Here is a 21,907-nt window from a genome sequence, read left to right as displayed (position 1 = left end):
TGAGCAACGTTGACTTCATCATTTCTACATCATGATTTTTTTTTTCTAGAAAAAGTGATAAAATTAAGAAATACTTTTAAGTTCTTAGAACATCTCTAGTGGGGTGCTTGTTGTGTATATTATTTTTAAGCAACAATGCTTACAATAATCCCTACTGGAGTTAGCATACATGGCAAGATAAGTTCTAAAATTTTTAGCTTTGTTGCTTGGAGAAGCAACGATACTTAGCACTCTAAAATTTAAAATGAAGAGATTTGATTGGTTGATGTTGATCCAAGGTGAAAATGTATAGAGATTTTGTAAAAAGTGTAGTGTGAGGTGTCAAAAAGTGTAGTATGAGTGGTAAAAAAGTAAGGGTACTTATAAGTAATTTTCATTGGAGCAAAAATTGTAAAAATATAATATGAGTTGCTTATGAGTGACGTGACATAATGTGACCCATTTAAAGTGGTTTGGATAAGCAACTCCCATTGTAGATGCTCTTACACTATTGAGTAGGATACTAATGTCATCACGAAAAAAATTAGGAGAGATTTACTTAAAATATTACTATAACACAAACTTAAATAATAAATAATTGTATTTAATTAATTACAGCCACCCAACTATTTTTCATAAAGCGAAAGCATTACAAAATTACCTTGGCTGAGTTGATTAAAGGCACGATATGATTCATTCATCATACATGCTTAAACTATTTTATATTGCACATTGATCCGTTGGCATATAAGCAAACTTTGAGGCTTGATATGAAAATAATAAAAAATAGATTAAGATCCAATGTTTGAGGCAGTTAGAGGACATATATATTTAATTATGATAGCATGAGAAGGTAGAGTGGAACTCCATCGATGGGCAACAACAACAAAGGTTGTCAGCAATCATACAGCAAAGAGAGAAGATGGGTTTCAACCTATGCCCTATTCTCCCTCTCCTTCCTCCTTTCCTTTGCTGTGACCAATTTCATCGTCAACTGGGTTGACCTTGTAAGTCATCATCATCACTTTTCTCTTCCTATCTTAATCACTACCATTCTTCATTCATTTCTCTCCACGTCTTCAACTTATCCCTTGTTTTAGCTTAATTTTCTTCCTTCTTTTCTCAATAGTATAATAGTATATTTGTGTGCATGAATATGTTGCTTACCTCTTTCTTTATTGGTCATGTTCTTGATTTTCCTTTATATAATGTTGAGTTAGAGGTTAATTTCACAATAATTAGAGATAAAATATAATTATTATTTATTAAATCAATCTTTTAAGATTATGTTAGACTCATAATCTATTTTCTTAAGATTTTGAAAGGTTGTTCCTTTCATAATTAAGTAGTATTTTCTTTATTTATCATAATTAAATTTAGTATTAAAAGTAACAATTCACGCACACTACTTACTCAGCTAGCCAGAACTCATTGGTTAGGTAAGCAGTAATTATGAATTATTTTGAAAGTCAAGTATGGAGAGAAAATTACATGAAAAACTGTTTTTTTTTTTAAATGTAAATTGAGATAGAGATAGGACAGGGTATAGGGGAGGTGGGAAGAATTAAAGGGATTACGTAAAAATGTGATTAAAGTCATGAGACGCAATTAAAGAACTATGGACTGTTGACTTTGTTGATGTGAATGAATATATTATGATTCCATGTGCATTTAAATTCATGGAATAGTTAATGGCTACAGTAAGGGATCAACGGGGCGAGCGGGTACTAATACTTATACTTATTTATGAATAAAAATACTTATTTACTTATTTATAATATATATTTTTTACCATTACAAATTTTATTTACAAATATTGCAAGTATGAAACCTTTTTTGACATGCCTAATTATAGTTACGGCATATACTAAGTATCATATAGTACTTTTAAAGTTGATGTACTCATCAACTTAAATGCCCTATGGATTGATATATTTTACTAGTTTAAAAATCACACTTCATTTTCTGTATAAAAAAAAATGACATTTCCTGCTTTCATATATTTTAAAATTAATAAAAATTAAATTAATTAAAATTAAATAATAGTTAATAATTAATAATAAGAATGTTTGAATAATTATAAACAAAAAAATAAAATATTTATATATAAACTAAAAGATAAAATTGTACAAAATTTGTGTATAACAAAAGGAGATATCTCCTTTATTATTAGTATAGAAAAATAGATGAAAATCATGAAACACTTTAGTTCTTTTTGTTTTTAGCTAATAGCCATTAATTTTTTTTAGATGATTATGATATTTGTATGAAATATATATAGATTTTTTTTATGACATAATCTATTTCATATTCAAGGTTAAAATTCAAATTATGATTATCATGTTTTTGTTTTCTTTCTTTTCATTATAAATATAATTAAAATAAGAATATAATATGTTTTAGTCACCATAAAATAAATAAATTTTGAATTTGTTCTTGTAAATTTTTCCTTATTTTTTATCTTTAAAAATTTAAAATTATTATTTTTAGTTTTTATTATTGCATAATTATTTTTAACTACTTATTTATTTTTTAAAAGGTCAAGTGATCATTACAGATTTACAGGTATTATCTATAATTATTAGTGATAACATGACAGTGTATTATATCTCTATATTTTTTTTATAAATTCTTAAAATAAATATTATTTATCTAACTTAATTAAAATCATTGTTAGGATAAAAAATAATGCTTTTAGATTTTAGAGGGATGAAACTGAAATAAAAATATTTTATAAGATCAAAACTAAAATTTACTTATTGTATAAGTATAAAAAATATTTTACAATGACCAAAATTAATGTTTACAAATTTTAAAAAGATGAAAAGAAAACAATTTTTTTTACATGAATCAAAATCAAAATTTGCTCATTTTACATGTATTAAAAATATATTTAACCTTTAAAATAAAATATAATTTTTTTTATTATTTAATTATTAACATATATGATAAATTTGTTAATTTTTATAATAATTATATTTAAAATTATAATTTTAATAATTTTTAGTTATCAACCCTAGTTGATATATATGGAAAAATATTTGTTATAAGAAGTCAAATACTCCTTAAATGAATTTTAGTACCTTAAAAAATTAGTCTTTAATTTTTATTAGAAAATGCTTTATTTTAGTCACTAACAATTCATATAATTTTTTTTTTAAAAGTATACTTTCAAAATCAACTTTTGACTAATTTAAAAAGTTATATACTAAATAGGATATTTATAACCAATCTTATGTATGATGGACATTTAAAAAAAAAAAGAAGCAAAGAAATCATAAAATAGAATATTTATGTGATGAACATTAATAAAAAAAAAAAAGAGCAAAGAAATCATTCAAGTTCACAACCAAACCCACCAACCCCGTCACTAATCGCACCACCAACCCCATCACCAAGTGGAGTGTAAACCACCGTCCTACTCCTACACCTAAGAAACCCAAGACACCAAACAAAGCGAATTCAACCCATCACTCACACCCAAACCCAACACAACAACATCGTCACTGCCCTCTTAGGCACGAGTGTCGATCACCTCCTCTGCTAATAGAGATGTAAAAAATAATTCGTATTCATAAATATTCGTTCATAAAATTTATTATAGATCAAAAATAGATATTATAAATGGATGTTCGCAGATAATCAATATTTATTGATATTTAATTATATAATTATATATTAAATTTATTTAAATTTATAAAAATAAAATATTTTAATAATTAAATTTAGTTTTTAAATCGAAAAATATTGATTAATAAAGTTATGTAAAATATTTAAATAATTTAAGTTTTAATTTTTAAATTATTATTTTTAAAAATTATTAGAATAAATAGAATTATTATTAAAAAATTTTTGAAATTTTTTTTTATAAATAACGACAAATATATGCAAATACTAAAAAATCGGTGGATATATACACAAATATGAAAAGAAATATGTGATACATATTTATTCAAAGGATGGGTAACAAGGGACTATTATGTATATTTGTTCTATCTCGTTGACATTCATATATATTATCGTGACAATGTCGTGAACTTTCCCATTAGATCCCTTCCCCCTCTTCTTGGAGCTCTTCCTCCTCTTTGACGTAGCCCGCCTTCTCAGCTATTACAAAAAATGTTATATATAACGATATATAAAAAATATTATTAAAAATATAATATATATAAGTATAAATTTATTTAACATATATGATTATACAAAATTCTAATACCGATTTTAAATGAGATTCAATAATATATTATGTATGTTATTATATTCTATCTTTACATATTTTAAAAATATAGCATATATTATATCTATAATGTTGATAAAAAATAATTTTTAGTAATAAATATTAATTGTATTATTATAAAATGCAAGTCATTATAATATGTGTATCATATTATGATAATTTTTTTTTTTGTAAAGACTCTGCTCCACACCAAGTCCATAGTGGAGTCCTTAGTTGAAATAAACAAAACAGTGAAAGTGAGAATAAAAACAAAATAATAAATTGATATATACATGGAGGTTGAAGTGGTCGTCTGGCTTAAGGGTTTACATTTATACCTCTTCATTTGTTGCGAAGGAGGAGGAGGAATTTGTATTTTTAAAATTGATTAATGGACTATTAATTTTAAAAGTGATTTCATTATTTATAAAAATTTTAACATCCCATTTAAAATTAGTTCCATTTTAACTGATTTTAAATCCTAATAAACGTATCTTTTTTTTCTATAGTGAGTTGTTGAAATGAAAATCCTTTTAATATCTAATAGTAGCAATTATCAAAATTATGCTATAGTAGTTTGCTTCATAGACATTTTTTTTAATAGAACATTATATATGTGTCGATAGCAACGCTCAAGATTTATTATACAAAAGATTTATCATGTTATGTTTGTTTTAGATGATTTAGAATGGAATAATTGAAAAGGAAGGAGTATGTGGAGTAGAATCTAGAAATAGAAAGTTTTGGTAGTTTAGTTGGAATGGAAATGGAATTAAAGAGAATGAACATATTATATGGGGCTCACGAAGAAATTATTTCCCTCAATATTAGACCCATGACATAGAACGGAAATGGTTCATTTTGGGACATTGGTGGTAAACAATTTCACAAGTATCTTTTTTACAACTTTTTTTAATTAAATACATTTTTTTTTGCATAAATAAAGAAATATCAACTTTATGATTAAAAAGTTAATATAGTAAAATTTATATCCATATTTAATTTAATAATTTTTAATTAAAATAAAAATTTAAATTTACATAATATTTTGTTTACTTTTATCAATATTATATAATTCTCTTAAATTAAAAAAAATACTTTTTCATTTCCTCCAAAAAAAAAAATTCTTCATATAATACATTTTAATTTCACTATTAATCCCTTTTAATCTAATAATTTAAATCAACTTCCCTCTCTCTATACATTTTTCATCACAAAACAAGTCAACCTCACTGATATTGTAATGAAAAATAAGAACCTTGGGGTTAAGATAATAAAAGGATAACACTAGATGCTATATATAGTCCCACTTAAAATTAGTGCATTCCGTCCAAATCGAATAAAGAAAGAGGCTAGTTGCATCATGCAATTGACACACTACCATTGCCTCAATATATAAGGTGCATGACTGAGTTTATTAATAGTCAACAAGAAGGGCTTGTAGAATTCTAAGGCTAACCTCTCGCATTTCATTCATGGTGGCTATGAGTGGTTTAGCAATATGACGAGATGGGTTTTCTTCTCCACCATCATCTTGCTTGTGTTTGTTGCATGCACTTTCTTCCTGGAAATTGATCTCGTAAGTCTCTCTCATCATATCATCCATCATATATCATCAATATCTATCTATCTCAGCGTATTTTAATTTGGTCTATATATTATTTATGTAAGTCTTCATTAAACCTTGGATATATACCATGTATGTATGCTTTTGTCTTTCTTTGACAACTTCGATTGATTCATATGTTGTTCATCTGTCTCTCTCTGGGTTTAGATTGTCTCCCCCCAAAGACCCTAGAACGAGTTTTCAATTCGAATCACATATAGTTGTCTTTCTATTTCTTTGTCGATAATCTATATTCATCCAAAAGTTTAAATACAAATTATTGTTATTCTTAGCTGTGGGTATATTTTCATCCTGGAATTCAGCCAGAACCTATCCTCGTCCAAGGTCAATCTTATTATCAAAGACTTGTCCAAGCAAGCTAAACCCCAAGGTGATAATGAAAGAGAATAAATAATACTAATTAATGCCACGTTTAATATGCATTAATAGTGTTTCTTAAAAAGAAAAACTCGTGCAAACTTTTTTGTGCGTCTCTCGAACACAAATATCTTTTATTAGAAATAATTTGATTTGATGAGTTGAATATATAACTATTATAGATAATAAAATTCTTTTCTCAAATATTTAATGTTACATATAAATGATTTTAACTTGATACATTAATTAAGTTAAAATAATTTTGTGTCAGTTAATATATGTGTTCAATGATAAAACTCGTCTGATTCTAATTTGTATATAGTAGAACAAAAACAACGATATTTAATTACGAACAACCATTAATACCTATCAATTCTTACTATTTCTCTTTTCTGTTAAATCATATTATGTTTTTGTTTAATCTTTTTCTTTCTTAAGTATTAATTAGGGTGTTGGGTGTCCAACAGCAATTTTTGATTGAATAATAACTGAGCCAATGTTTAGGGGTGGACTAAAAAAATATTTGTGGTATGGATAAAATAATATTAAATGTTATTTTTTGAACGCACTAAATCGACTCAATGATGGAAAAAATTGAATAATTTATGTAATTATAAAGTCAAACATTGTTATCTTATTGTACATAAAAGAAAATGCCATGTTCTGTTCTGTTTGTTTTTAGTACACGATGTACCAAGTTTTTTTTTTTTTTTTGATGAAGGAAATTATGCGATTAATTAATAATCATCATTACATTTTGATCTATAATATGTGTAGTTGTGGTCATGGGTCTCCTTCACATGGACCATTACTTTTAAAACCACCAACACTCTGTGCACGTTGGATTATTATGAGTGTGCATTTGTGGCACACACGAATAACTTTTTATTCGTTTTCTTAAAATATCTCTCCTAGGACACATCATACATGATTTTTTTTTTAATCTATAGAATAAAATACGATACTCAAAAGATTTATAACACTCACACATCATATTTAATTAAGTAAATTAAATTTCTTTAATTCATATTTGATTATTTTAAGAGAATTTTTTTTTTTTTTACCATTATACGCTGCAGACATTTTAGATAATGAAGAAAGCTCCAACAAACAATTACCTCTAATGAGAAATAGAATCCGTAAACACTTATGCAAACACTAACATCTAAGTTAGAAGATATTTCAACATCACCATTAATTAATTACGTCATCTTATATATAACAACAACGCTTAAATAGTCATTGTACGCGGGGTGGACTCAAATACATTTGAAGGGTGAATTTCTGACTTTCAAAAACTAATATAAATATATGTGTAGTGTTATTATTTTTTGCCCCTATTTTTATAGTTTAAATCTACTATCATTATTTTTTGAATTGTTATTAATTTTTTTCTGTTGTTCATTAATTTTTTTATATTATGTTTTGATCTCTTTTCAGTTGATTGGGTGCTTTTATATTTTATATTTAGTTGAAAATTTTATTCATATGAACCGTTTCTTCTTCTTCTTCTTCTTCTTCTTCTTTTTTTCCTTTAATATTTATATCTTTATTCTCATATGTATAATAATAAAAATTATTTATTTTTATTTTTAAATAAATTATCACTGACTTAAGATACTTAATTTGTCACCGATTGTGGGCCACGTGACATGTCCATAATAGTTATTCCCAAATCAGTCGTTTTCAGGTAGAAACGACATTAACATAGGGAATTAGGTGTGTTCTTGAATAATTTTAATTTATATTTTTTTCTTTCTAAAATCAAATAACAAACTTACGTTAAAAAAAAATATAACAGTAATGGCATAGGTATTAAATAAATATAAAAAATGATAAAATAATCTCTACTACTAATGTAAATTTTTCATATTATTATTTCCTAAAAAATAATTATGTATAATAATGTTATCGACTTTTAACATTTTTAAAAAGCCATATCTATCATAATTTTTTTTTTGGTTACTTAACCGTATAAAAATCTTTTAAACTGTAGAAAGTTTACAAAAAGGTACAATCTATGTTGCTAGCTAGCACATATTTTTACATAACGATGTTACCTTTTTGTCTTTCAGTCTAGAATAGCAAGCACCACTTTTCTCAAGACAATTGTATTCAACGAGCAAAAACCTCAATTCTTACTTAACTGCACTGATGGGAACTCAGCAGCAACATGTTCATCATACTACCCCACAACATTTGATCTTGACAATGATTCATCATCAACCGCATCATGTCCAGAGTACTTCAGATGGATCCATGAAGATCTCAAGCCATGGCGGAGCACAGGCATCACAAGGGACATGGTGGAAAGGGGCAAAGACACTTCACATTTCAGGCTTGTAATTGTGAATGGAAAGGCTTACATAGAGAAGTATGCCAAGTCATATCAGACAAGGGATGTGTTCACAATATGGGGCATTTTGCAACTTCTAAGGTTGTACCCTGGGAAGATACCGGATTTGGAGCTATTGTTTCAGTGTGGTGACAGAACTGTTGTGTTCAAGAAAGACTTCCAAGGGCCACAAGCCATGTCACCTCCCCCTGTGTTCCATTACTGTGGAGAGGAAAATTCATATGACATTGTCTTCCCTGATTGGACCTTCTGGGGTTGGTAAAGCTTCTATTCCCTTTAGAATTAAATAAAACATTAACAAGATATAGGATTTGTTTGAATATAAAGTTAAAAGAATTTTAATGAGTTTTTCTCCTGAAAAGAATTCTTTACTTTTAGTAGATAAATGCTCTAAAATTCTTTTAAATTTGTATTTAAATAAGTTCATAAAACTTTTAAAGTATTTTGTTGATTTTGGAAGTGCATGGTATAAACAATGATAAATAGGAAAAAATGATTGTAAAGTCTTATGTGACCATAATTTCGATCATTCTCCACGTGACATATAATTAGGTTATTTAATTAATAAAACTTTTCTATATGTCAGATGAAGATTAACTGAGATCACGGTGGTTTGAGAGACTTAGCATGCAATAATGTTTTGAAAAGATGAATGAAGTAAAAATCAAAAGTTTTTTTATAATTTGCTGCATAATTGGTTTTAGCAAATTTGAATCCTCTGTTATTATCAATTTCTGATACTAAGCACATATTTGAGTAGTGGTGAATTTGAATTAACATGATAGTATTTTGAGAGAGAAAGCTATAAAAATAATTATAGTAAAACTTCTTATTGGTTGTTTTTAGGTCTATTAATTTTGTTTGAGAGGACCTAAATCTGGGTGGTAACCTCTTTTATTTCTTCTATCAAGTTTTATCTCTAATAATCATGTTTGAAGGCACAAGTGAGTTCGTTGTTTTTCCTTTACAAAAGGAAAACTCAAAAGTTATACTTCAATGTTTTTTGTTCTTTACCAGGGCTGAGCTCAACATAAGACCATGGGAAACAACATTAAATAATATAAAAGGAGGCAACAAGATAGTGCAATGGAAAGATAGGGTACCCTATGCTTTTTGGAAGGGCAACCCTGCAGTGTCTAATATTAGGAAGCAACTCGGCAAGTGCAACGTCACAGAAGAACATGATTGGAATGCAAGAATATATGACATTGTAAATATATAATAATTCCAACCCTGCCTTTTGTTTTAAGTGATTGCATTAATTATTTCAAGATGAAATTAACATAATTTTTCTTCCTTTTTTTCAGCAATGGCAGAAGGAGAAACAAAGCAATTTCGAGAACTCAAAACTTGAAAATCAATGCAACTTTAGGTAAATTCTTTAAGCACTTTGTATGATTTTGATTTTTTTTTTGAATAATTACTAGGGGTTAATATAATTATGTCTGTGTTGCATTTTGTGATAAGATATAAGATCTATGCAGAAGGGGCCACGTGGTCTGTGAGTGAAAAGTACATAATAGCATGTGACTCAATGACCATGTTCATAGAGCCAAAGTATTATGACTTCTTTACAAGAAACATGTTACCTTTGAAACACTATTGGCCTATCAGCACCAAAAACATGTGCGAAGACATTAAGTATGCAGTGGACTGGGGAAATACTCACCTTGACAATGTAATCATTTTCTTCCTCTATTTGCTCCTAAATGATTCCTATAATTTATCTACCGTCACAGGGATTTCTCTAACTCATTCAACAAGTGATTAATACTGCTCATAATACTATAACTATTGTTAAGTTGACATATTTTTATACATGACAGAAGTGAAACACAAATTTCCTGTTAAATAGATCGCTCTTATGATATATTAATGCAGAAAAATAATTCTTATACTTTAAACCAATTAAAGCTTGTTGTTTGCGAAAACTTTTTTGGATAAGCTATAATCATAAACGAAATTAGTCTCTAATCAGTAAATTGGAAATATCCATGACAAGACAAAAAAAAAACTCCTCTTGAGCTGAAACTAATGATTTCTAAACACTATAATTCTTTGGCTAAATTAATTGCAGGCACAAGCAATTGGAGATGGAGGAACTAACTACATCTTGGAGAATTTAAAGATGAAGTTTGTGTATGATTACATGTTTCATCTCTTAAATAGTTATGCAAAACTATTGAAATTCAAACCAACCATACCCCCAGGAGCTGTTGAGTTTTGTCCTGAAAGCATGGCATGTTCCCTCCGTGGTCTAAGGAAACGATTTTTGGTCGAGTCAATGGTGACATCACCAAGTGATACACCTCCATGCACAATGCCTCCTCCTTATACACCCCAAACTCTCGAACAGTTTCTGCAGGAAAAGGAAAATCTGATGGAACAAGTGAAGACTAGGAAGATCAATACAACGCAATAGAGATTGGTGTTCATTGTGTTAGAGTCTGATTGAATTCAAGTTTAGAATTTTTTTTAGAGTTTATTTACAAATTTTGTTTCTTCTTATTTTCAGAAACACTAAAGGATTCTTCCAAACTTGTATTGAAACATGAGCTTAGTCTATATACGTAGATGTAGTTATGTATGCCACACTATATATCAATTAGTTGAGCATTTTTTTGTTAATTTATATAAAGTTTTTCAGTTATATCTTGTTAATTTGGATTATGACATGAATATAAAGCAATGTAATTTCCTAAATATTTCGGACAATACATCCTAATTTGGCCTAATTCAAAATCGAGATTGTATCTTTCTCTTTTAAGAAGTTTAGGAAATAAGTAAATTGTAATTTTGGTCTATAAAAGTGTTGGGATGGGTAACTTTTGCCTTTGAAAGAAGAAACTTGATGAAAATGTCCTTGAAAATATGATTCATCGGTTATTTCAGACTTTATATTAGCAGTAGTAAAACGTTAATAGATCAATTTATGTATCACATTAAGTGTTACACCCAACCATTACTACTGCTTGTCCTTCTCTGCTCAGATGTGGGTGTAACACCATGCAGTAATTAATGGCTATGATAGAAAACGGCAAAGGCAAACATTCGGTAGAGCCCAAAAGATTAAAAAAATAAAAAATGATGAGGCTTGATGTGACCCAATATCAATTGAGGCCCAACAACTCAATTGTATCCTCCTTTTCTATTTAGAAGGTTTTAAATTTATTTAAAAGCGAGGGATATTTTATGGTTGTATTCTAACTTTTTTTCCCCCCATCAATATATATTTTAAATATGAAATTAAATAAAAATTTGTATAAAAAAAATAATTTTGCTCTTAAAAATGATAATTGTGCTCTTAAAAATAATAATTTCACTTATTTTTTCTTTTTTCATGAAAATACGGGGTGTTTTTATTTATTTATTTATATATTTATTTTTCATGCTAGTCTAGCATAAGCCCCTTTTTCAATAATTTTAATTAATTTTTCCAATTACTAATTAACTTAACATTAAATGTTTTATTCAAATGCTACAATATAATATATAAACACACCAAAAAAATCATGAGATTACTAGACTTTTATATACATATAAAAAAATATGGAGGCAGCGCCATAGAAGGTCATTTAAGTCTGTCCCCAATTTTTTAATGTATTTATATCAGTAATTAACATATCTTTAGTTTCATATATAAAAATCTAGACTATAATTCATTATCAATGGTATGGTCGATGAAAACAAAATGTATGAATATAAAATAACAAATAAAAAGTATTATGCTAATTTTTTTAAAAAAAATTAAAAATCATAATATTAATATAAAAACAACAACATTGATAAATAAATTTAAAATTTAAATCAATAATAGAAATAATATTTAGTCGTTTTTTTAGTGTTCAAAATTCTTGTACACGGCACTGGATGGAGGTGAAGCTTCCAAGTGTTAATCTACAATAAATAATAAATAACAGATGATGATCGTGTCAACATTATACAAAAACAAGTTTAAAAGTTAGATAAGCATATAGTCTTTTCTGGTCGCACGTGTCTGATGACTTTGATTAGCGTAATCGCAGAATTTTCTATTCAGAAAGAATAACATTCTATGTACACATGGAACTTAATTATAAAACTCTTCTGATGTTTTGTTCGGTCATGCATGCATTGTTTTCCACCCAGTATCAAATATTTGTTTTTATCTTTTTAATATGGAAGAAAAAAGAGACACCAAGTTAGTTGGATTCAATTGTAATAATTGAAGGATTAATATTGTGTTAGCTGTGTGTGCATTTGTTAAATTTGGGTAGGTTAATTAATTAGTCTCGTTTTGATTTCATCCAGTTGGTTTAGTTTCTGTAAATGAAAAGTGTTGCTTTATTTTATCAACTATAATTAAATTCTATGCATGATATGCCATGACGTGGTGGTTACCTATAAAGATTCAACTATAAGCACGTAATTCCTAATACGAATTCCTCGGTATGGTTGACTTTTGCCACGACCTCATTTATACGTAGTGGTATTTACAAGTATTTTATACTATTTTTAATTAAAGTTAAAATATTCCTAAAACAATTAAAATTAAAAAATTTAAATACATTTTTAATCTGTGTAACATAAGCTATATAGCATGAATTCAGATAAGATACGAATACACGACACAAACACATAAGTGGATACAACAAAACCAAAGAACATAATACATGAAGATGACATACATATAATATATAATCTAAATAACATGACAAAAGTATTATATATTAATATAACAATAATCTGCTATGTCTTTAAAACAAATTATTAAGAAATATTATATTCTACAATAAATTTTTTTTAAATTTCAAATTCTCTCTTTATTGTTTTTATTTTTATTAAGATTTTTCTATTTTTTTATTACCTTAAAGTTAAGTAAGGAGAGATATAACAATTTTCTTCCTGGTTTTTATTTTTATATTTTTTTTAAATCTCAAATTTAATTTAATTTATTTTTATTTTTATCAAGAATTTTTTTCTTTTTTTAAAAATAATCTCAAATTATCTTCTTTTTATTTATATTTTTTTATTGAGATTTATTCTTTTTTTTTTTAATATCAAATCATCCTTCTTTATTTATGTTTCTATCAATATTTATTATTTTTTTAAAAAAAATCTTGAATCCACGTATCAAATAGTACATCGAGATGGAAACATGTTTATTTGCAGATATCCATGAAGACACGACAATTTTGTAGATGTCCATGAATATTAAGATATGTCCAATTTGTATGGATAATATCAAAATGTTCGAGACACGTCTACAATGTGTCCGCTACTAAAGAGCGTCGAATTCAGGAACATGACAGTCTCATGCCATATCCATGTAACATAGAATATAAGTGAGTTTTAATTTTAATTAAGCAAACTTATTATTTATTTATTTATTTTACATGAACTCAAAATAATAATTATAAATCTTAGAAGATAGATTTTTTTTTATAGAGATCATAATCAAAATTATCCGATACTAGAAAGATATTCGGGCTGATTAATATTTGACATAAGAAGATATTAAAGTATGTTACTTAAGTGCAAAGAACAATCCTAAAAACACATACCATAGTACATCTGAATTTTATTCATTCAATTAATGAAAATTCATATAATAAAATTAGGCTACCTAACTGCAGGTTACTAAAACTCAAATTTTAAGTTTACATTTAATTTTATAAATAAAAATTCACATGTTAAAAAAATTCTAACATATAAATCTGAAGTAAAAAATCCCTTTTTAAATTTACATTATCTAGACTAACGTACAAAAGATATTTTGTATTTTTGTGAATTATCTTAAAAAAATAATAAATAATAAAAGTCATATTATAATAAATAATACATCGATTAGAAAAGAATAAAAAATTTATAGTTTATAAAAATATAGTTATAAAGATAAAATTGTATATAAAAAAAATTGTGGACGGAATAGTCCAATTTATTAATAGCAAATATTTCCCCGTTGGACCGATCTGGATGACGTTTCTTAGCCATTTGTATGAGCTAGGTTATGATTCCAAATATGTAGAAGAAAGGTAGGAATATTATAATAGTAGTTATTTTGTTAGAAGTTTTTGGGCGAGAGTACGTGGCCAATAAGATAAATGTGCCCGTATAAGTTTAGCACCGCCCACACGATTCTTTTGAAAATGAAATCAGGCAACTAGCAAGTATGCATGTTTTTTTTCAATTGATAAGCAAAATCTTATATACTAGTTTTTAAAAAATAATGCTATATATATATATATTATATTAATTCTTACATAAATCAGATCCATTTGAATAAAAAACGTTTAAGTCCATTTTAATACACAACTAATTATTTATTGTTGTATTTTTTTTTATAAAAAATATTTTTCGATTTTATGTATGGTTAATTATACATATGTTTGGATTTCAGTCCAGAAAACTCATTTTTTAATAGTTTAATTACTCTTTTAGTTTTATAATTTTATAAACTTTATTTTTTAATTTTTATAGTTAAAAAAACAAAATATTTTTTTTTTTTTTTATAATTTCACTTATTTTATTTTTTTAGTCTCTATAATTTAAAATTAATATTTTTAGTCATTATACTCATATTTTTTTAATTATTTTTAATTTATATAATTAACTTAAGATAAATCTTTTTAATCTCTATATTTACAATTTTATAATAATTTTAGTTTATATTATTTTTTTTATAACGCTATTTATTTTGTATTAACGTGTTAGAAGTCTTTGAAAACAAAAAAATATATCTTAATAATGGACGTTGTAAATAAGAATGAAAAAAAATATAAATTATTGAAAAACCTAATTTATAATAATTTCAACAAAATAAATTTAACATAATACACATAAAATTGAATTAATATATTTATCATGTTAATTCAAAAGAGACATCTTAAAATAAAACTATTAATAGAGATTAAAAATATTTAAAAAATTACAAATATAAAGACTGAACAAATTTATCTTAAATTATACTCATTAAAAAATATTAAAAAAGATAACTATAAACTTAAAAATATTTATTTTAAACTATAAAAATTAAAGTAAAGTAAGTGAAATTATAAAAATTAAAAAATATTTAACCTTAAAAATCTTTTTATTATAATTCTTATACATACTATTTTTTTAATTCATATATCTTCTAATTTTATAAGAATTAAAAGAGAAATTTTATACAATTATAAAAACTAAAAGAAAAACATTTATGCATTATACATAAAGAAATAATTTATACGAATACAGATACTAAAAAAATGATAAATATAAAAACTAAAATAAATATTTAATAATAAGAACTAATTTTTTTTTTATAAAATTATAGAAATAAAAGTAATTAAACTATTTTTAATTCTCAAAGCAAATTGTTTTACTTCAGTATTGAAATTCACAAAAATACTTTTACAACTTTAATTTATATAGCCTAGAATATTTTCTTTCAATTATTATTTTTTTCTATAAATAATATTGTAAGCAGAAACTTTATTTAAAGAATTTAACTCCAACTGAAGTAAGGTGATATAAAATTAGAATAATTTCTGAGTAGCAAATGCCAAATGAGTATTTTATTAGCAAAAAATGCTAAAAGTTCCAGGTGAGCTTACTAAATTTATAGAAAAAATTATTGAGTAAAAAGAATATTATCGGAATCTGTATTGTACATTTGAAGATGTGAAGAGTGTGACAGAGAAAGGGAAAGAAAGAGAGTTTGCATTCGCAATTGCATTGATGAGTTGTAAGAGTGAGTGGAAGGTGGGGTCAAATCAAAGCTAAACTCACCCAACACACACTGTAATAAAACCGTGTTGTTATGAGAGTTCTTAGATGGCACACCACTGCTTCAACTGCTGAACAATCCGAAACCGACATTCTCCGTCAATTTCTGTGTGCTACTTTCTCTCTCTCTCTCTCTACTTCTCAAAAATCCCATTTTTCCTTTCTCTCTTAAGTCATAACTTCTCTGTTGCTCACCTCAGTTTCCCTTTGTTCTTGCGATTTTACTGTTTTGGGTCTTCAGCTCTTCCAGTGAAGGTTTTAGGCTCATAATCTCAGGTGTGTTTCATCCCCTTCTTCTTTCTTCTGGGTTTGTTTACTTTTGTGTGTTTATTTCTTTCTGGGCACATGTGGAATGTTTTGATGAGTTGCTCTTGGATATTGTAGAGAGGGGTTTATTTTATTGTATTTTTTGTTTTTTTTTTCTTCCTTATTTCACCTTGGTAGGCTCAAAAGTTTTTTCCTTTTTTTGTGTGTGGGTATGGGGGTGTTTAAATCTGCTGTTGGGATTTGGGATTGGGGTTTTGGCCAGGCTGTGGCTGAAAATTGGTCTCTGTGTGTGTGTTGTTTTTTTTTGCTTCATGGGAAAAATATAATGGAAAAATTGGGCAAGGTTCCCCAGAGAATCATCTTCTCTTCTGTGTGTCAATTTCACAACCCCCCCCTAATTTTTCACTCTGCAAAATATTTGATAATTAATTAGGTTTCATGCTTGTTTCTATTTTAATAATTAGAGAAACTTGAATGAGAATACATAAACACCCGGGGTTCATGATTCACGGATCAGTTTTTTTTTTTTATTATTTATTTTTTAAATTTAAGATTTTAATTTTCTTCATAGTATCTGAATATTCCCGTCAGACGACCATATGCACTGTGTATAAGGAGTCCATGCCTTTTTTTCCTGTTCTTGAAAACTTTTTTTTTTTAATTTTTTTTTATATGTAGAATAGAAAGTACTTTAGTGGGATAAGGCTCTGTTGTTGTTGCAGAATAGGAAGTATCTAAGGCTCGTTTTGATTATTGTCTTGCTTCTTGATCACGGAGTAGACAATTGTGCGAGTGGTGGTTGAAACTTTTGGAGTTTTTCTCTTTCTTGCTTGAGTTTTAAGAATTTCTTGCTTTTGATAATGATATTCTTCTCTTTTATTTTTCTTTTCTTTCTTTTCACTTTAGAGGGGTGAATGATGCCATACCTTGTCTTATTTATGACAGAGAACCAACTGAATAATAATTTATAACTCGGTGCATAAAAGATAATCTTGAATTCTGTTGCTTTCCTTTGCACACGTGCACTGTGCACCCACAAAATTTATGTATTTAGCAGTACTTCATTTTGTATTTGATCTTGTTAGTCAATATTTACTATTAAAAAATAAAATGGCAAATAAATGTTAATTTGAACATGTCATGCCTTTCTTTGATAAATCAATTAATTAGAATACTTTTACTTAAGTAATGCTTATTTGCTGGTGAACTTCCAAATTATTGACTTTTGATATTATGATAGGAACTCAAAGGTTTTCAAGAAAAGTTGAGCTTGGTCAATGTGGTAATGCAATAGTCAGACAGGTCTACACTCTACACCTGGTCTATTGCTTTTATTTATAAGGACTTGGGAGATTTTGTTTGCCAACAGAATAAGATTTTGAAAAAGCTTAGACTTATCATAGAGTTGCTATACTACTGCTAGAAATTAGAATGCATCTTTGAATATTGATAAAGAACAAAAACATTAATGGATTAAGGATTGCTTCTTTTGTCTATGAATTTAAAGTAAAAATTTCACTATATAAGCATTTGACTTTCATCCACTGACAGGGTAAAGAGTTGTACATCAAAAGAAAACCATATAGTGCCGTGTGTTTAAAAATCTTTTCTTGCTATAATGATGTTGCCTTTTTGTCTATTGATAATGATAATATAAAAGGGTTTATACCCCAGTTGATTGAAATTGCTCTCATAATTTAACAGAGGACGTGGCTAGGAAGTTACTTAGATCATATAAGGGTATTGAAATTTATATTTGGTAAATGTTGAACCCTGTTTCACTTTCTCTTTTCAGGTATAACATCCCTCAAGTTTTCCTGGAAGCTAATTGATTATTGGCAATGAGCAATCTGAAGCTAGGTGTGGAAGTTGTGGGTGCTCATGATCTTATACCCAAAGATGGGCAGGGCTCATCTAGTGCTTATGTGGAGCTTCACTTTGATGGTCAGAAATTTCGAACTACAACTAAAGAGAAAGATCTGAATCCTGTTTGGAATGAGAAATTTTACTTCAATGTTACTGATCCAAGCAGATTGCCGAATCTCACTCTTGATGCCTGTATATACCACTTTAACAAAAGCAATAATTCCAAAATCTTCCTTGGTAAGGTCCACCTCACTGGACCCTCATTTGTTCCGGATTCTGATGCTGTTGTTTTGCACTACCCTCTGGAAAAGAAAAACGTTTTTTCCCGCATAAAAGGAGAGCTTGGTTTGAAGGTATTTGTTACTGATGACCCTTCAATAAAATCTTCAAACCCTTTACATGATGTGGAACCCTCCATGGACACTGACCATCGCTCAACCCCAGATCATACTCCAGTTTCATTCACAAATTCAATCCTCAGCGTCTTTTCTCGCAAGAAAAATGAGACAAAGCACACATTTCATAACCTTCCAAATTCACATGAAGAAAAACAGCATAAATCTTCATCTTCAGCTGCTGCAAAGACAACTAAAGACCATGGGACGCATGAGAATAAATCTGGACTGCCTTCTCCAAAAGTTTTTCATGCATATCCAGGTTCATCATATCCAATGGATTATGCCTTGAAAGAGACAAGCCCTTTTCTTGGTGGGGGACAAGTAGTTGGTGGGCGAGTTAAACGTGGGTATGGGCCAGCCAGCTCCTATGACCTTGTTGAACCAATGCAGTACCTTTTTGTACGAGTTGTAAGAGCTCGTGACCTTCCATCAAAGGGTGCGACTGGGGGCCTTGATCCATATGTGGAGGTAAAGGTTGGAAATTTCAAAGGAATTACCAAGCACTATGAGAAAACTCAAGATCCTGAATGGAATCAGGTGTTTGCCTTTGCAAGGGACAATCAGCAGTCAACTTTGCTTGAAGTTGTGGTCAAAGACAAGAATATGTTAGTAGATGAAGTTATTGGCACTGTGAAGTTTGATCTCCATGATGTTCCTACACGTGTTCCACCTAATAGTCCATTGGCTCCTGAATGGTATCGAATTGAAAAGGGCAAAGACAAGAAAAAGGGGGAGTTGATGCTCGCTGTATGGTTTGGCACACAAGCTGATGAAGCTTTTCCTGATGCTTGGCATTCTGATGCTCTCTCTGCTGGTGAAATCTCTTCATCTGCATACTCTCAGATGCGATCAAAAGTTTACCATTCACCAAGATTATGGTATGTTCGGGTTAAGGTGATCGAGGCACAGGACTTACTTGTATCAGAGAATTCCCGAGTCCATGATGCCTATGTCAAGTTACAGATCGGTAATCAGATTTTGAAAACAAAACCAGTTCAATCAAGGACCCTGGTTCTGCGTTGGGATCAAGAGCTGATGTTTGTTGCTGCTGAACCCTTTGAGGAACCTCTGATTGTTTCAGTTGAAAATCGAGTTGGTCCCAACAAAGATGAGACTATTGGAGCTGTTGTTATTCCTTTAAACCAAGTTGACAAGCGTGCTGATGATAGACCAATCCATACTAGGTGGTATCACCTTGAAGAATCCATGTCATCTGCAATGGATGGGGAACATGGTAAAAAGGAGAAAGATAAATTTTTCAGTAGAATTCACCTCAGTGTCTGTCTTGATGGTGGGTACCATGTTTTTGATGGGTCAACTTACTATAGTGGTGATCTCAGAGCCACATCAAAGCAACTCTGGAAGAAGTCAATCGGTATCCTAGAACTTGGCATACTAAGTGTTGATGGGCTTCATCCAATGAAAACCAGAGATGGAAGGGGGTCAACAGATACATTCTGTGTGGCAAAATATGGGCACAAATGGGTTCGCACTCGAACCATTACCGACAGCCTAAGTCCAAAATACAATGAGCAGTACACTTGGGAAGTTTATGATCCAGCTACCGTTCTCACTGTGGGGGTGTTTGATAATGGACATCTTACTAATTCAGATGGTAACAAGGATCTGAAAATTGGTAAAGTACGGATCCGAATCTCCACCCTGGAAAGTGGCCGTGTTTATACAAACAGGTATCCTTTACTAATGCTACATCCTTCAGGTGTCAAGAAGATGGGTGATCTGCACTTGGCCATTAGATTCTCGTGTTTCTCAACAGTTGACTTGATGCAACTATATTTCAAGCCTCACTTGCCAAAAATGCACTATAAAAGGCCACTTAACTTGATGGAACAGGAAAAGCTGCGACACCAAGCGGTCAGTGTTGTTGCTGCACGACTGAGTAGGGCGGAACCCCCACTTAGAAAGGAGGTAGTTGAATACATGTGTGACACGGATTCTCATCTTTGGAGCATGAGACGCAGCAAGGCGAACTTCTACCGTTTGATGACAGTGTTTTCTGGAATTCTGAGAGTTGTAAGGTGGTTGGGGGAAGTATCGACATGGAAGAATCCCATAACAACAGTGCTGGTGCACATTCTTTTTCTGATGCTCGTGTGTTTCCCTGAACTTATTCTGCCAACTGTCTTTCTGTACTTGTTTGTAATCGGAATGTGGAATTGGAGGTTCCGGCCGAGGTGCCCTCCTCACATGAACACCAGACTCTCTTATGCTGATGGGGTGTCCCCAGATGAGCTTGATGAGGAATTTGACACGTTTCCCACCTCAAAGAGCCCTGACATTGTACGGTGGAGGTACGATCGGTTGAGAAGCGTGGCTGGGAGGATTCAGAGTGTTGTTGGAGACTTGGCTACTCAAGGAGAGAGGGTCCAAGCTCTTGTGAGCTGGCGCGATCCTCGTGCCACCACCATGTTCATGGTATTCTGCTTTGTGGCTGCTATTGTGTTGTATGTCACACCTTTCCAGCTTCCCATTCTTCTTACTGGATTTTACCTTATGAGGCACCCCATGCTCCGGAGTAAGGTGCCGCCGGCTCCGGTCAATTTCTTCCGTAGGTTGCCTGCTCTCACAGACAGCATGCTGTAAATCAACTCTCTTCTGTGTCTTGGAAACTTATCTCCTGCTACCATTCTATGATTTTTGGCAGTAATCGTAAAATCATTGGAGCTATCTCACCTTTTGTTGTTTAATGAGTGTTTACTGTAATGTTGATGCAAATGAGTACTTAGAGTGTTAACCTCCGGTTTTGAACTTGTGTTCTTTACTGTAGTGTTTACTCAATGATCTGTCCCAAGTGTCTATAAGAAATTTGTCTTTCTAAAAAGAGTGCTGAAATGATCTTTGGGCTCAATTTGTGTTCTACCTAAAAAATCAAGGTGAGATGGGTATTTTAACTAATGGAAAATTCTTTTTACATATTTTTACCAATCTCCTAAATAAATATCAAACACTTGAGTATTCGATAAATAACATGTAGAAGCTATAGAATCTCATTAAGATTTCATATCCCCCTGATTTCAGTTGGGCCTTAATTTGTTCAGAGTTTTGAAATTCTATGTAATGCTCTCGGAATCTCA

General features: G+C 29.3%; 2 protein-coding genes across 4 annotated transcripts; both read left to right on the top strand.

Moving 5' to 3' along the window:
• The first annotated feature begins 833 nt into the window (after window positions 1-833).
• Window positions 834-11,163, top strand: LOC109813402 (uncharacterized). Of its 2 annotated transcripts, none has more exons than XM_083070211.1 (6): window positions 834-986; window positions 8,255-8,793; window positions 9,553-9,745; window positions 9,843-9,907; window positions 10,003-10,213; window positions 10,613-11,163. In XM_083070211.1, exons 1-6 carry the CDS (start codon window positions 852-854, stop codon window positions 10,955-10,957), a joined length of 1,488 nt encoding a protein of 495 aa, XP_082926337.1. In that variant the 5' UTR covers window positions 834-851; the 3' UTR covers window positions 10,958-11,163. The 2 variants fall into 2 exon arrangements, with proteins under 2 accessions (XP_082926337.1, XP_020233174.1); XM_020377585.3 differs by lacking the exon at window positions 834-986 and adding an exon at window positions 5,532-5,774.
• Window positions 11,164-16,236: 5,073 nt separating this feature from the next.
• On the top strand, window positions 16,237-21,681 carry LOC109813375 (FT-interacting protein 3). 2 transcript variants are annotated; one of them, XM_020377553.3, is made up of 3 exons: window positions 16,237-16,557; window positions 17,789-17,850; window positions 18,344-21,681. In XM_020377553.3, the coding sequence occupies exon 3, from the start codon at window positions 18,390-18,392 to the stop codon at window positions 21,414-21,416; it is 3,027 nt and encodes a 1,008-aa protein (XP_020233142.1). In that variant the 5' UTR covers window positions 16,237-16,557; window positions 17,789-17,850; window positions 18,344-18,389; the 3' UTR covers window positions 21,417-21,681. The 2 variants fall into 2 exon arrangements, with proteins under 2 accessions (XP_020233142.1, XP_082926336.1); XM_083070210.1 differs by lacking the exon at window positions 17,789-17,850.
• The last annotated feature ends 226 nt before the right edge of the window (window positions 21,682-21,907 follow it).

Source organism: Cajanus cajan, chromosome 3 (assembly GCF_000230855.2).
Source record: "Cajanus cajan strain Asha chromosome 3, NIPB_CcT2T_4, whole genome shotgun sequence".
Lineage (NCBI taxonomy): Eukaryota > Viridiplantae > Streptophyta > Magnoliopsida > Fabales > Fabaceae > Cajanus > Cajanus cajan.
Note: the sequence above shows the minus strand (reverse complement) of the source record. Positions and strands in the feature narration are given on the sequence as shown.

Bases quoted from the DNA above. Each gene is read 5' to 3' on its own strand.
- LOC109813375 (XM_083070210.1), top strand. From the start codon at position 18,390: ATGAGCAATCTGAAGCTAGGTGTGGAAGTTGTGGGTGCTCATGATCTT.
- LOC109813402 (XM_083070211.1), top strand. From the start codon at position 852: ATGGGCAACAACAACAAAGGTTGTCAGCAATCATACAGCAAAGAGAGA. The intron at 987-8,254 runs GTAAGTCATCAT...TTTGTCTTTCAG, and splicing joins TCGTCAACTGGGTTGACCTT to TCTAGAATAGCAAGCACCAC. The intron at 10,214-10,612 runs GTAATCATTTTC...AATTAATTGCAG, and splicing joins GAAATACTCACCTTGACAAT to GCACAAGCAATTGGAGATGG.